Below are 16,656 nucleotides of genomic sequence, written 5' to 3' on the forward strand. Positions count from 1 at the left end.
TTGTTTCAGAATACTGACTTCATTCATCATTTGGCTATCACAAGATGAATGAAAGGTACTATACCATATGGGGGGGATCAGACTTTGAATCACAGACTACTGGTATAAAACTAAAAACTGTTTTGTACTTTAATTTAGGAGCTATTTGGGCTGCGATTCGCTTCAGCTACGTTAATTCCTAAACATCTATGGTTTAGCACTTCCAGTCACTTGTTTTGTGTCTGACTGGACTATTTTAACATACTGAAAATCAGCTGAAAGTTGTGAGGGAGCAAAATTAATAAGCACAGGAAGTCCTCAACCTGTTGTGTGTGTGCATAACATGCTGGCCGCCTCACACAGAAGTACTGCCCTATTATCAAATGCAAGGGGTTAAATGTAAGCTCTGTGGCAGCCTCTCTGTTTGCTTGGTTGTCATAAGTGTGGGGAGGGAATAGGAAACACTTCACACATCTTGTTTTCCGCTTCTAATGTATTTCTGAGTTTTCTGCTGCAGTCTTTGCTTGGATGTGTAATCACTGTGGAATGGCTACTATACCCTTGCTACGCTGCATAATACTTTCCCTTCCTCCTTCTGTAGGATTCCTCATGAAAATAGGCACTTTGTGTTTTTGGCCCTAAGGACAGAACATAATGTACTGTCTCTAGGAAAAAAAAAAATCATTAAAACATTTTCCACTACTTAAAAAACAACAACACATGAAGTACTACTGTATTTCTTTCATGCACATGACCTCATAGATACATGTGTGCATCCACACACACACACACACAAATGCATTCAATTTAGCTATTTATAGAGCTCTATAATTTTTCCTGGCTCGAGTCTGAGTGAGCTTCCCCTGATGGGGTTCGGTTCACACGGTTTCACGGCCCGTCATTTTGCTGCGAGTTCACATTCGTGGAACATCCCCTCCCGATCCCCGCCTCCTCCGACAATCCCGCTCTGCTGATTACACCGGCTGCTTGCTTTACTGAACTTATCAGGAAAAAACAGAGGGGTTTTTCTCTCCCAAGGAGCTGTGTGTGTTTTCTCGCTCTTTCTTACCATCTCCTAGCGGCAAAACTCATGGATACAGTCGCAGCCTTGGGCAGCCACCCCTGTTTTGCTGATATAACCTTCGACACGCGTCAAGAGGGTCTCAGCAGAGTCACGTAAAGCCCTTCCAGGCATGCTGTCACTCCCTTGAGTAGGAGCTATGCAGATTTCAAGAACATTTGCGAGCCACTGAGCCTTGGTGGGCATCCACACTGCACTGAACTTTTTCTTGCTCCACTTTCAGTGAGATGAGCTCAGATACCTCAAGGCAGGGAAAACTTTTTCTCACCCTGGAGCTAGCCTGCCCTTTGGTCCCTCCACATTTCAGCAAACGGGCTTGCCCCAGGGTGAAGGATGCCCCTGACTGACCTAAGACAGTGGGGTCTGCTGGTACTTTGTCTCTTCCCAACCCCTTTCTGGCTCTCTGGGCTGGGGAGGGAAGGCTGAACTGGAGTGAAATCCAGCAACCTCTTACTGCAGGAGTGCCTGCTGAGAGCTAAGCACCAGCCTGCAAAACTCCCAGCTAGGTTCTACTCTCTTCTGGAAAGAAACCAGCCCCCAGCTGCACCAAGGTGGGATGCTGGAGGACACAAAACAACAACAGAGAAACAACCAAGTTGTCCCCCTTTCCACATGACAGGGCTCAGCACAGTTGGACCCGAGAGGTACAGCCTACACAAAGGACAGAGAGGCACAGCTCAGAGAGCAAAAAGCTATTAAAGCAAAAACCCATGAGGCAGATAACAGCTCACGCCAGAGTTCTCAAAATTTAAGTGTTGATTGTTCAAAATTTATGTCTAGATTTTTCTTAAGAATGCAATTTCCTGGCACATGGTACAGCTCGCTGTAGACCTGCATGTCAGCACAGCAGGCATCCTGTTGCAGAGGTTATTATGGAACTATTGAATGTTTTCATGCCAAATTTGTCCAAATTAAACCGAGGGGAATGGAAATACTTTCCCTGGATAGGTGGTGGTTGTATTAGGTGGGTTTGTTTATAAGGAGAATAAAAGTTACAGCTAAATATAAAAGCAGATATATCATAATATTGTCTGAGAACTTGAATAACATGTCATTCAGCCTGCGTGCTGTGGAAAGAACATTAAGGTCAAGTCTAAAATAAGATCAGTGACTGTTTGACAATAGAAACATGTAGGAGGTAGAACAGGAGAATTTTCCACATTTTTTTAAATGACATTTTTTTGTAGAAAAATGTTCTTGCCTGTCTCGCTACGGGTCCGAGGCAAACCCCATCGAACTTGGTGCAAAACATGCTGCTGAATTCAGCATGTGTTTGATCACCCCCCTGACAAACCTGCATTAGTCATTTGTGCCAGGTGTTTACTTTTTGCATGAGGCTCAATTTGAAAATAAAAGGAGGCTCCTCTGTTGCATTTTTGTTTTTAGAGTTTCACTTTCCACTTCAGCGCTCTGATCCTGCTCCCCTGGAAGTCAATGACTTCAGTGAGGTTCCTGCTACGTTTTAAAGGTAAGGATGGTCGTGTTTGCAGTGCTGGGGATCCAGCAGAATTCCTGGCAAGGTCAAAAAAAAGGAGAGAAAAAAAAAAAAAAAAAGAAGAAGGGAAAAAAAAGACCCACACCAATACTTTAAGTACTTTATAAAATCAAGTGTTCCTTTTTCACTTTATTCATCCACCAAAACCTGGGGTGAAGATATGTCTCCATGGACCTGCCAGAGTGAAAGCACCAGCAGATGCCAGGTCCCTGGGCTGCAGCAGGGCAGCTCCGAAGACTAATCCAAGGCCAGCGGCTGAGGCCAATGCCCATTGCCACCATGTCACGCCTCGGGACACTCCCAGGTCTGGGGCACAAGAAGGGGACACTGCCAAAATTAGTATCACGCCGAGGGCTGGCACGCGATGGCTTTGACCCTTAACTATTCCGCTGGGAACACGGCATTGTTCTGGCCCTATTAAGAATAATTTGCATCTTGTCTAATGGCCCTGGGAGGAAAAAATAAAAGTAAAAAGGGTGGCAGGCCTTGAGGGAGGAGGAGAGGAAATGGGAGTGCTGCCATGTTCTTCTGAGAACTGGCAAAATAAGAAGGCTGACTTTCTTACGGAGCCAGAGGTAAAACCAGTCATTGCAAAATTATTTAATGTCTAACGAATCACCCACCCTTCATTGCCACAACGCAGGGTTTTCAAAACCTCTCAGCTGTACAGAAGAGCTTTTGTCCAACCGATCTGGCAGGGACCTTGACCACAGGAAGCTTATTCCAGAGAGACCCCGAGCCTCTCCCGAGGCACTGGTGGGGCCGACACCTCATGATAAGGAGTTGCTCTGAAAACAGGGAGAGAGAAAAGGGACCTCTGCCCACCGCGTTTCTGCACCACCCTTGGAGCCCTGCTTCTAAACAGCAGAAAAACAGCATCACATCGCCCTGGTTTCTGACATTTCTAGCTGAGAGGTGTTTCTTTAGGGATCAAAATGTCCTCAAAAACAAACAAGCTGGCTGTCCATCCCTTGCGAGGAAGCAGGTAGTTTATTCCAGCTGTCAGTGACGGCAAACCAGCTCTGCTCCCACTGTCAGTTTTAGCTCTAGGCCAGTTATTAAAATTAAACAGTTTCATTTGTGGGAATGATGTATTTGTGTCTGCAGGAGGGAGAGAAGGGAGCAGAGAGGGGAAAAAGCGAGCAAGCTTTCTAAAACAAACCCTAAGCCCATTTACACAGCGCTACGTCGTGCCAACGCTGCGTCTTCGCTCAGCCCATTAAGCTGTCACAACAGCCCCAGCCTGCAGAATGCATTACCATACCCCAAAACATCCTTCTCCCTGGGTTGGAAAAATAAATAATAATTAAAACCAACAAACACAGGAAAACAAGTTTTTTATTTCTTGCAAAATAAATACACTATTTCCTAGGGAAACAACCACCCTTAGCAGATGGGAAGAAAAGTACAGAGAGATGCCTCATAAAGTTTCCCCACCCCTTGTGCCACCCAGACCAGAGAGCCCTGCTCCTCATCAGCTCATCCCTGGCTTTGAGAAACACTTTACTGGCTGAGCAGGGCCAGGCAAACCTGAGGAAGCCTTTCTGTAGTTTTCCACCGCTGCACAGACGTGCCCGAGCACCCACCACAGCCAAGCCTTTGTATGGCACTTCGTGGAGCTGTGCTGGGGCTCTGCCTGTGTGCTGCTTGCTAGATGATGCCGGACACTGCTGTGTCCTGGGGGAAGCTCTGCTACACTGGAAAAAAAAAAAAAAAAGCTATTGACTGCAATCGGGCCAGGATGCCATGCATCCAGTCCAGAGCCAGGCAGGCGATTTTTCTCCTGCAGCCTTTTTTGCAGACAGCCGCGAGCTACTGCAGAAGCCTGAGCGAACTCCAGGCTGGGTCATTTATTTGCGGCCTGATTGCCACCTGACATTTCAAATGAGGGATTTTATTTCCTCCCTTCCCGGTGTGCCCTGCTGCCGCATTCCAGCGCGGGAAGGAGGAAAGCATTTCCCTCTGCAGGCTTCAGAGCAGCGGCGCTATTTATTGCCGCGCATTAGTGGCTCTGGGCAAGGAAGAAGGGAACGGGCCAAGCAAGAACTTGAAAATAATACGCGCATTAGGCCTCCTTCTGGGTTATAGTCAGGACCTTTCGCATCAATCAGCAGACGGGGGATTAGATATTTAGACAGCATAATTTAGTGTGATTTGCCAGATGACTTCAGTCAAGGGTCTTTGGATGCGTCTAACTGAACTTAAATTCGCAGACACTTGGAGCACAACGTAGCGTTTACTTTTATTATGAACGAGGGAGCTTTTTACTTCAGTTTTTTTCAGTGCCATTTCTTACTTGAGCTGTGCATACATCCTTGATTAAGAAAATCTAACCGATAGGTAACACCCATCATCTTATTTTGCTAATTGAAATGCCCACTCATTTACTACTGCATATGAACTCTCCTTTGAATCGTTTTTAATTCTTTTTTACTAGGAAAAAAAAAAGACAGAAATAGGGTCCCTCTCCTACATTTCATATTACACACTCCGAATATATCATGAGTTTTCTTCAGAAACAAGTTCTTCCCTTTAAAGACAAAGTTGACAGAAGTTACTCCCTCCTGAAGACACAACACAGGACTTTCTGGGACTGCAGGAGGAGGCGTTTCGTTGGCCTCCAGTCCAAGGACCTGTCCTGACTTTCCACTGAGTCACCCAAGTCTCTGCAGAGCAAGCAGTTGGAATTCTGTCTCATAAGCCTCAATGCAGAAAGATAGCTTAAGCTAATGTTTACCTCATGGTCAAGCCCAAAGGTTTGATTACTAGACACTTTTAAAAAATATATTTTTGTTTTAAAATTGCTTTTTCTGCCTATATCTAAATGGAAGCAAAGGAATAAGCATGCACAAAGACACTTTGCATCTGTGCACATAACATAGCTTATTATTCCTTACCCTGAGGCGCCACATCAGCTGTTACATGCGCATTTTGTGGGAATGGAAAAGGAAGGAAAATCTCCCCCATTACACAAATGCCTGATGAACTGTGCTGATAGATAAAGGAAAAAAATAAAGTTGCAAGTTGCCATTCCTCATGCTGTTCGCCCTTTTCCCAAATAGAAACTACAAATCAACAGCTGAAACAAATCTTTCTAACGTTTGCTTCGCAAGTATTGCTAAACACATCCAAACAGCATATTGAAAATAGTTTAAGTCTAACTTCAATTTATTTTTTTTCTTCTTTCTTCTACCTCACCTCTTTTTGTTCAATACTGTATCTTGATATCATGGGGGTCAACACAGTTCCCAGACCTGTAATGATGCATAGCTAGCAAGATTACCCATCTCATAGGGGGCTGACTGAAAAAGAGAGCTGTTAATGATCTGCCCCAAATCATGTAAGGGTATTCAGTGCTAGCGCCAAGGAGAGGCAGTAGAGTTTTGACTCTCAGCTGCCTTCTGTAGCAACTACGTGACAGCCTCTGAATCACTATGTGGGGAAAACAGGGCCTTTTCATTTTGATTGTAGCTGGCACATATACTTAAATGACTCACTGAAGTACCCTGAAGCCCACCACCAAGCTGGCTTCGCAGACAGCAAAATGGAAACATCCTCTTTCTTCCTCCGGTAAAATAAAATAGCAATAAAATGATACATGCACTGAAAGATGTTGACTTTTTTTTTTTTTTTCCTTTTAACTGACTCTAAATGTGAGAATTGCATAACAGATCCTCAGTTACTCTGTGCGGGAGTAAATTCAGTGGTGTGGGGACTCTTAAAAAATAGAAAACTATGAAATAACATGCCCCAGAGAAAGGTCTGCCCACAGCACTTAGTGTTCTAATTTCAGCAGCTAACATTAAACATATCCTCTGTTTCATCAAGGTGTATGATTGCCCTTCAAAGCAGTTTTATTTGAACATAAGTACAGATGTTCTCCTTACCCTTATAAATACCTAAACCTTCCCTGAACCCAGCTTAGTACTTCCTCCCAGAGCTCTTCCATGGAAACAGCTACAAAAGGTTAATCGTGCGTTGCAGAAAAGACTATTTTTTTTTCTATTAGTTGAAAACCTGTGGCTTTTTCATTTGATCTTATTTTTCTTGCCGCATATACAAAGTAAACACAACTACAATTGTCCAATTAAGTGCCTCTTCCTGTTCCTATTGAAGTCAATGGCAACACTTTCTAAAATCAGATTTGTTTTCTTACTCATTAGCTGTAAGATCCAGAAACCTGCAAGGAACTTTCCAGTGAGGGGAATTTAGCAAAGTCTACCAATATGCAATCATTACGACAGCAAACCAGAATTAGTATAAAATAACACAAAATAAATTCCAGACTTTTAGATGTGTTTGGAAAAGTTATTTGGTTTCATAGTCTTTCGTGAGCCAAAAAAAAAAAAAGAAAAAGAAAAAAGAAAAAAAAAAAAGGAAAAATAAAAGCCATCAGATTGTTAATGAAACTGAAAGCCAGAGTAAAATAAAAATCCCTCAAATCTGTCATCGGCATTCATGTTTGCCAAGAAGGCCTGGATGCTATCCGGCTGCGGAAGAGAAGATTTATGGCACCGCACACCTTCATCCATCCTATTATTATACATGAAATGGAAAATAGAGCAGGCCAGAACTGCCCTCAGAAATAATCAGTATTTTGCCGCCACGGAGGAACACGCGTTATCATCATTGCTAAATCACCAGGTACAAGCCCACTGGTAAATGCATTAAAACAAAACCCAGAAGAGCAGGGCCATGGAGGTGATGAGCCTCGTGAGGGAGGGGAGGTGGGCAGGGTCTGGCCCCACACAGTTTGGTGGGAGATCATTAGCAGCCATCCCGGAGGGTGCTGCGGGATGCTTTTGTGGGTATTGCTTGGGTGGCCTTGCCTAGGACCACGTGCCAGGCTCTGCTTTCCATCACGGGGCACGACCTGCCCACCCCATGGGGACACAGCGCTGGGGGAGATGGGGTGAGCAAGGCTGCGGCTTTGCATCGCCGCACAAGCAGCGCTTACGGGAAGGGAGGGTGAGGAAAGCTTGGGACCACCAGCTGCAGATGGGGCAGAACAACGGAATGGGCAAACAGCCAAAAAAAAAGAAAAAAAAAAAAGAAAAAAAAGCAGCCAAATGAAAATGCATGTGAGGGGAGTGGGGAGCTCGTCCTGGTTGCTCGTGATCAGGCAGGCAGCTGTGCTTTCATCAGCGCAGTCACGTGCTTCACCTTCACCTGGGTTACTAAAAAGGACAAAAACGCAATAGTCAAAAGGCTGGAATATCTCCACCCTTGGAGATCTTCAGAAAGCATCTGGATGTGGTCCTGGGCGGACCCTGCCCTGGGTGGCCCTGCCTGAGCATGGGGTTGGACCAGATGGCCTCACGCAGTCCCTTCACACTTCAACCATTCTGTCACAAACTCATTTTATGGTCAGATTTGTTACTTAACCCCATCTATCACGCTGTGTGTTGGTTACAACTGCCCTACTGCCAAAGCTGCCAACCCACGCCGTGGCCACCTGTGCCCCACGCCAGGAGCTGCAGCGGTGGCAGGAGCAGCAGGGTCCTGTGCAGTGTGGCCAGGTGGCGCTGAGACCTGCAGGCCAGCCTGGCCTGGTGGCTGTGAAGCCACAGGGAGAATAAGGACACAGAAAGGCTGGCTCACCTGCATGCCAAAAACCAAACCAGAGGTTTCAAAGCGACACTCAAGCATCGCTCCTGTCTCCCCACCCACTTTTCTCCACCATCACAGGCCCAACAGACCTTAGAGCAGTACGCAAGGATGAACCACAGGGCTTAATTTTGTTTGAGACGTGATATACAGCCCCTGTGCTACATTAAGGAGCCCAGGCCTTGGTACCTGGCCCCTGAGAAAACGCTCCTGCTCCACACACAGGCTCACACATCACTGCTCCAGTCTCGGGACTCTGCCCACTCCTAATTTGGAGTGACGTACGGGCAAAACGAAGCCACTTATTTTTCAGCAGAGCAGCAGCTCGAGGGGGCCTGCACTGACGCAGACACAGAGCTGCCTTCTTTCTCAATACTGAAAGTGAAGCAGAACTTTTTAATAGGATTGCTGTTTGAACTTCACGGTTCTTTGCAAGATCAAGGCAAATGACATCACCTCCATAACCAAGACCAGTGGTTCTGAAATTTTAAAGGTCACGGTTAATACATGTATTAAAAAAAAAAAGAAAAAAGAAAGAAAAGAAAAAGACTTCTGAGAAAATATGCAACCTAACATTGTTGCAGGTTACGCGGAAAGCTGTCACATTTGAAAGGGACTGGGGAGCGAGAGTTGTTTTCTTTCTCTCCTCGTTCTTCCCTCCCTGCTGCCACACAACTTCCCCGCAGAATGAATTTCTCTCTCTTCGGCAACAGCAAAAAGAAAAATATTTTGATAATATTTTGCGAATTCGATTATAAACCCACAAAGCCACAAAAACTGGCAAAAGGACCTAGAAGGTGCAACACTTGAAACTGCCAATTCATTTATTTCACTCGGTGGATTTCAGATCGCTTCCTTTCGACAGTCAAACAGTGACTTGGGGTTAGCCCCACAGGGGATTCAGCCGTGGCAAGGCCGCCTCTCACTGACAAAACCCGCGGCGCCTGCGCTGCTGCGGGGGCACCTGACTGCCAGCATGGCCCTGCCATGCACAGGACAAGTCGACATGCAGGAAAAGTGTAGGCAGTTTTGGGAAGGGACACAGTGTCAGTCCTCATACACAGGCAGGCCCCTGCATCCCACTGGCATCCATAAGGGATAGTGCCGTCCTGCTATACGCATCCACCACTCCTTGCTGGAACGATTGGTTTGTGGATTGCCACAGGGTGATTTCTCTCTCTGTGCTTCCTTCTCCAGGTGTGCCACCAACCCAAGCAGAATAGAGGGGGAAAAAAAATAAAAAAATAAAAATAAAAGAAAGGAGGAAGCTCAGTGATCGGTGCAGTCAACCCAGGAAATGGGAAACCTGGGGTCTAGCTGCTGGTCCAAGAAGCATCAACATGTTTGGCTTCAGATAGTCACCTCAGAAAGCATGTCAGAGAGTAGGAATTGGACACTCGGATTCCTCCTCCTCCACCAAATGAAACCTCACCACTGCAGAAAGAGGAGCCCCGTTGACAAAATAGAGGACACCTCGGCAAAACCAGCTGCCATCCAGCAAACAAAGCCTCCTGAGATGTCGGAAGCACAGGAGTAGAATCCCCCAGGTTGGAGACAGACTCCTAGTAAAACCTCAGGAGCAGACTTTAACCATGAACCTGCTAGGCCAAGCAGGGGCTTATCCATGGCTACATTTGCAAGTGATAATGGTGTGCAAGTGACGATGGCCAGGCCCTGAGACATAGTGGGCCTTGGGAACAGCGTTCCCGTGCAAGGCAGGGCTGCTCCCAAATGGCTCGGGTGAGGACTTGAAGGAACCTGGGGACTTCTGCCTCCAAGGTGGCTGGTGGCTGAGGCCCACCTCAGGTGCTTAAAGCCTTCTCTGTATCTGCCCTCAACTGTGGGACAGAATAAAGAACCGCAATACCAGAACAGCATTGGACGGAAGTGTACAGCTATCACATCCCTGGTTCAACCACCAATGTTATAATTTAAAATGATGTTTTCTAAATTTTCAACACAATGAGGCTTCTCTCACCTGGGCCTCTTTACATTGACATCAAAGATCTATCTGTCTACATGTACATGATGGCACCTGCATCTCCTTCCGTAGTTCTCATGTTCTTGTGCTAAGTCTTGCTTTTTCTTGGAAAGCTCATGAGAGAAGCTGTGTGTAGGACTACAAGACCCCAAAGTGGAGCACAGCTAACAGACCTACACACCTGATGTTGAGTGCCCCAAGGGGGAACCTGTAGAACCTGTAGCTGCAAGACAAACGCAGTTATTGCCCGTATTACACCAGCTGCACCACATTTCATATTCCCTACATCAAAGTTTAAAGCTGTAACGCGTGCTAGTCCACTGCAAAGCCAGCCTTTCTGCCACTAAAACATCAGGCACTAGAAAATAAAATGAAGTCATACAGGTGCCAATCAGAAAGCATGCATTACACTAAGAATCACAGAATTGTCGAGGTGAGCTGGTCCTCCTCTTATTTCTTTTGTCACACAGTAAAGATGTTATCAGGCCAAAGTACAATATTGTGGTATCCTGACCTATGTGAAAATCTTTGAAAGCTGCATTTACTTGCCACCAGAACCACAAGCTAATACTAGAGCCTTCGAACAGGCAGTATCCATCTGTTGCTTTCTCTAAGTTTTGAGCAAAATATCATGCTTCGTATTGCTATGCTGTTAATTCACATCCTTCTGAAAACACACGGCCAACATGTTGCCAGAACGGATTCAGAATAGGAAGGTTAATAACGAAGACACTTCAGCCTCGCTTCAGACCTGGGTGTAAGCCCCAGGCCCATACAATAGCCTAAAAGTGCACACGCGCTGTCCAGCGTGCTTGCTGCGTAACACACACTCATGACTAACTGCAACGCTCTCTTCCTAAACCATGTCCTGATGCTGCACGGCCTCTCATTAGCCCACAAATCCCCAGCATGCCAGGAAGCTAGACATGAAGCGGGAGATGGGGCTACAAAAGCAGGCACCAGGGAGCCTGGGTGATAGGGAGATGTTGCATAAGGTTACACTGAGGTCCTCCAAAGCACGGCCACCTACAAGGTGATCAGCTGCTTAGGAAGAGCCACTGACAACACTGTCATGAGCTTTGCATGCAGGGCATGGTACAAGTGCCAAGCTGAAGACTGAGTACTTCACAGAGTTGTGTTAAAGCATGCTTTTCCACTGATGTGTCCTGAAAATTAGGAGGGAAAAAAAAAAAAAAAAAAGGATCCAGAGATCCACTGCTCCATGTCACCCTTGATTTCTTCTGGCTGAAGAGAGGATCCCAAGAGCTGCACTTGAAACTTCATTTAGTCTTTAACTCCTTGTAACAAGCTAGAAGGTTCTGCCTGTGCTTAATACTAACCAAATGACTCAGAGGTACCAACCATCAGGCAAAAGCCACCGTGGCGTAGTACTTTGCACATCTTCCATACGCATGTTGCAAATAACACACAGCAGTACGTGGCATCACACGTACCCAGCATCAGGAGCTTTTGCTTATAGGAAACCTCAATAAACAGCTAAATGTCTGTTGATAAGAAGCATCTTTGCCTTTTAAAGGCATTTAGTGATTCTAGTTTAAGTTACGTCCATTTCTAACCATCGAGAAAGCGCTGCAGCTTTCACCTTATCTGGCCAATCATTCCTGGTAACACCTGCCCGTTCACATTCTCATTTTTATTCATTATTTACGTTTCTCCTCATACACTACGCCCACAGGACAACGCATCTCCAGCGTGCTTACAGATCTGATCCAAAGCTCGCTGGAGTCAACAGGATGACTTCACTGGCTCTGCAGCAAGCCGTGGGCCCCAGCTCCACAAACGGGCTTCCAGCCTGAAGTGGGACTTACGCACAAGTTAGGCATCCCAGCCCAGAAGAGCAAGCTGGAAATCCCTAACCCTTTCGCTGCTCATGTTTTAACCAGGGAAGCTCTCCGACAGCCTGAACTCTTTACTGATTTTTTTTTTTTTCCATCTTCCCCCCCAATTCCACCTCAGCATCTGCTTTGGGAGAAAAACAACAGCAGCAACCCCCGGGCAGTGATCTGTGACACAGGGGATCAGAGCACAGGTCTCCCTCTTCCCAAGCGTGGTCCCAACCGCTAGGTGCTGGAATCACTTCCTATACATACGTGCACATGTTTACACACACACGTACACACCCACACACGCCTGCCTGTGTATATACAGACAGACAGACAGACACGCACGTGCGCGCACACATTTTTTGCTCCCCGTCCTGGCCCCACGAGCCGTGAGTTTTTTCTTTCTGGGTGGAAGCTCCAGATCCCGCCTGGAGCGCGGCTTGCAGCCAGGGACCTGCAGCACCCTCTGGGAGATTTCGGCTGAGAAGAAGGCCCCGAAGTCTTCCTCCCTTCGCTGGGGCAGCACGCTCATGTGCCCCACATCCCCAGATACTCGTGCCCTTGGCTCAGGTGGGCTCGGCAGAGGGAAGGCAATGCCTTCACGTTTTAATAGACGGTCAACGTGGGCGGCACGCCACCGAGCGTAACGCTAAGCCAGCGAGGGACCAAACGCTGAAAATTTAACGCTTTGCAAACGCCGGGCTTACAAACTGGGAAACACATGCTGTATTTTCCATTCCTTCACACACACCTCCCCCAAAGGCATGCCATGCAACCAAGTCCTCTCGCTGCCTGTGTTTCACGGGAGACCGAGCCTGGAATTACCGATCTCTTGGCCAGCACACCTCCATTTCCAGGTGACTGATGCTCACTCTCAGCCCGTAAATAAAGTTTCTTCTTTGGTACAGCTGTTGCCTGGTCTCACCCCAACACATGAATTTCGCAAGCTTTGTGTACATTCAGCAGGTTTGGTTTGCGGGAGAGTGGCTGGGACCACATTTTGTCACAGCATGTCAATTAATACCGGAAAAAGGAAAGAAATACCCTTCCACTTCCAAATGCGGTTATTTATTTTGGAAAGAGAGAGAGAAAAAGGGAGGGTGCTTGATTGACTACGAGCGTAAAACCTGTCCATTTTCCACAAGTGGAAATCTTCCCTTTCTGGATGATGCTAACACCAACCTCAGCCAGAGGTGCCTTCTACCCCGGAAACGTATCCGCATTTGACTTCACAACAAACGCTAAATTTTCCGGAACAATCCCATGGACCTGTCTCCCGGCACCTTTGTTTCGTGGTGAGACAAAGACAGACTTTTCACCCCAGAAACATCCTCTGTCACGGAGCCCTGTTCCAGCTGCCGCCGTGGCACCAGCAGTCACCTGCCCATTTGGTTGCCTCTAGCACCGCGTCCCCACACACGCCGTGCCCGGTGCATCACCCCAATGTGCAGGGATGTCCACATCCAGGACTTGCCACTCCCCGTGCCCATCCCCAGCCTCTGCAACCCCTTCCCATGCTGCGTTGGAACAAGCCTTGGCCAGGGCTGATGCCACCGGTGGGCAAAGAGGATGGGAAAGCGGAGCCCTCCGATGGAGAGGGCACCTTGCTTGGCCTTTCAGCACCTGAGGAGGGAGCTGCAGCTGCTCCCCCCCACTTAAAAACCAACATTGTTTCACTGCAGCCCCACCACGAGGTGACACCCGACAGCAGAGGAGCCAGCAGAAGGCCCACACCGGTGCAAAGATGCAGCAGGCAAACCTCACATCCCGAGGTGAGCACCGAGGTGAGCACAAGTGGACACCTGTGAGCCCCAGAGCCACCCCAGCCATCGGAGCAGGAAAGCAAAGCACGGGGCACGTACCCAGCCTCCGTTGTCCTGGATCCAGTTGTGCAGGTGCCGGTTCAGGTACTCGGTCATCCAGGCGGCGATGCTGTCCACCAGGGGAGACATCTCCCGGTTGACGCTCTCCACGCACATGACGCCGCCAAACTCGAAGAAGGCCACGATCCGGCCCCAGTTCACCCCGTCTCGGAAGAGCTCCTCCACCACGGCCACGAAGCGGCCTCTGGCCGTGAAGGGCGTCAGGTGCAGCTGGCCGGACATCTGGGCGAAGTCCCGCTGGTAGCGACGGGAGAACTCGTCCCCGGCCTGGCGCAGGGCGAGGTGGACCACGGGGGGCGCGGGGCGCAGCCCCTCGCCCGGGGGCGCCTCGCTAGCAGCAGCCGAGCCGGGGGGCTCGGGGTGCGGGGACAGCAGCCCGGCGGGGCGGTGGCGGGAGGGAGTCCCAGCAGCAGCAACCGCAGCAGCAGCAGGAGCGAGAGCCGTAGGCGCGGGCGCCCTGTCCTCGCCGGCAGCCCAGTCGTATCCCCTCTGCGAGAGTTTATAGTGGATGTACTTCAGCACTATCTCCCGGTTATCGTAGCCTCTTCTCCCGGGATGAGCCATGATTTCCGAGAGGGAGCAGCAAGAGGAAGGGAGAGAGGAAGAAGAGGGGCAGGATGAACCCAAAAAAGTAAAGCAGCCAATGATAATAAATTTAATAACACCAAAAAATTATAATCCAGTTACGGTAGCGGGCACGGTTTCATTCATGGTGACGTGGGGGAGTTCCCAGGGTCTCGGAGGTACGGTTGTCTTCTCAGTGTTGCCTCCTCGCTTTGAGATGCACGGTATAAATACGGGCTAAAAAAACACGCTGTAAATACTCTACTTCCAGACGCACATTTATTACTTATTATAAACCTGCTTTAGCAAACACTTCCTCCTCGGTGCGGAGACACATTTTCAAAAATCTCACACTTATTCAGAACCAGGTGCATTTTCCCCTCGGTGCCGAGCTACCGGGGACAGGGAGGAGCGGGCGAACGCACACCGCCAGGGCTGCAACTCAACGCGACCTGCAAGGCAGCCTTGGGCGAGCGCTAATCCGACGCCCTGCAAGCTAGAAACCTCGACACCGCTCTTTTAAGTGACACCAACTAAATTTCCTCTGTAAAGTACTTACTTGGGACTATAAATATGTTCCTCTGTCAAGTTTCCTCTAAAAAAAACACCGGCAACGACACGACCCAAACATCGCCAAGTCTTCAGAAACGTTAAAGCTCCGGCCGCTCTGATGCTTCAAGTCCCCGAGGGGGTGGGAAAGGGGCAAAAAAAAAAAAACAAAACAAAAAAACAAACAAAAAACAAGCTCCCTACGATTTCCAATGTTTTTTCCCAGACTCCCGTTTAAGAGGCATCTCCGGAGATCTGTCAAAGCTCAGCAAATCCCGCCTCGGAGCCCGGGGAGGCGAACAGCTCCGGAGAGACGGCAAATCCTGGAGAGCAGCTGAAGCACATCTGAAGGCAGGCTGTGGCCGAAGCGCTCCGTTTTTTCCCTCCAGTGCGCCGTAGGGGCATATGCATTTACGTAGTTTCATTCAGACACCGATCGCAGGAGCCCGGCGCTTCCACACACATAAAAAAAAATAATAATAAAAATATGTATTAAAAAAAAAAAAAATAGAAAAGGAAAGAAATCAATTCTTTTTCACCAGCAGGAGCGTCGGGCGGTTTTGCTTTTTTAAAAAAGGAGGCGAGCGGCTGGCGAGCGTGGCCCCCGGCAGAAATAATGCCATTTCCCCAGCCGCTTTTGTACCCGAGGAGGAAGGAGAAGGCGACGAGGGGCGAGGACGGGCCGCCACCACCTCCACCTCCACCACCACCACCGCCGCCGCCGATGGGCACCGCTGGGCACCGCTGCCCGGCCGCGCAAGCTCGGCGCAAGCTCGGCGCAAGGCTCCGGGCGGCTCCTCCGGGCTCCCCGCGCTGCTGCTGCTGCCGGCGGCGGCTCCGGGAGGCTCCGGGAGGCTGAGGGGGGGGTAAAGGAGGGGGGTGAAGGGGGAGCGGAGCGCAGCGGGGGCGGGGAGAGGCGGGGAGGAGCGGAGCCCCGTTGGGGAGTGGGGGGGGGGTGGCGGTGGAAGGGGGGAGGCTCCGGCCGCCGTGGGTTGCTAGAGCTCCGCCTCACGGTTCATTCAAGAAAAGGGGGAAAGGTGGGAGGGGAAAAAAAAATAGGAAAAGGGAAAAAGGGTGAAAAGGAAAAAAAAAAAAAAAGGGAAAGGGGGAGAGGGCGAGCAGCCCCGCGCCGCCCGGGCCCGCCCTCCATCGCGGCGGGCGCGGGGCTGGGGCCGGCGGCGGGGCGGCGGCGGGGCGGGGCGGTGGCCTCCTCCTCCTCCTCCTCCTCCTCCTCCTCCTCCTCTTCCTCCTCCTTCTCCTCCTCCTCTTCTTCCTCCTCCTCCTCCTCCTCCTCCTCCTCCCCCGAGGAAGCGGGCGGCGGGGGCCGGCAGCGCCGCGGGTGGCTCCGCGCCGCCCCCCCGAGGTCGCTGCGGCTGCACGGATTTGTTTCCAAAGAAGAAATTAAAATAATGAAAAAATAATTAAAAATACAAAAATTATACAAAATATACAAAATAGAAAAGCTAAGGGTGGTGAGGAATAAACCGAGGCGCCCCCTTCCGTAAAAGCCCCCGGGGGCTGCCCCCGCTGCAGCCCCGGCGCGCACCTGCTGCCGCTGCCCGTGGGTAAGGGGAATTTTAGGGCTTTTTGCAGGAGGGGGCGCCCCGTGCCCCCCTAAACCCGGCCCGGGGGGCTTCAGGGGGGAAAGGAGGGCAAGGGGCCGAAGGACAGGG

The 16,656-nt window shown here is 49.3% G+C and overlaps 1 protein-coding gene across 1 annotated transcript in view; it reads right to left on the reverse strand.

The window, feature by feature from the left end:
* The window catches only part of BCL2 (BCL2 apoptosis regulator), an 85,083-nt gene extending 70,432 nt beyond the window's left edge, over positions 1 to 14,651 (reverse strand). Inside the window, exon 1 of the mRNA XM_084281354.1 lies at positions 13,850 to 14,651. Within this exon, the coding sequence (XP_084137480.1) occupies positions 13,850 to 14,434 (585 nt within the window). The 5' untranslated portion in view covers positions 14,435 to 14,651. The remainder of the gene's footprint in view (positions 1 to 13,849) is intronic.
* Between the last annotated feature and the right edge of the window lie 2,005 nt (positions 14,652 to 16,656).

This window comes from Netta rufina (assembly GCF_964035555.1).
Source record: "Netta rufina genome assembly, chromosome: 2".
NCBI classification, from domain to species: Eukaryota; Metazoa; Chordata; class Aves; order Anseriformes; family Anatidae; genus Netta; species Netta rufina.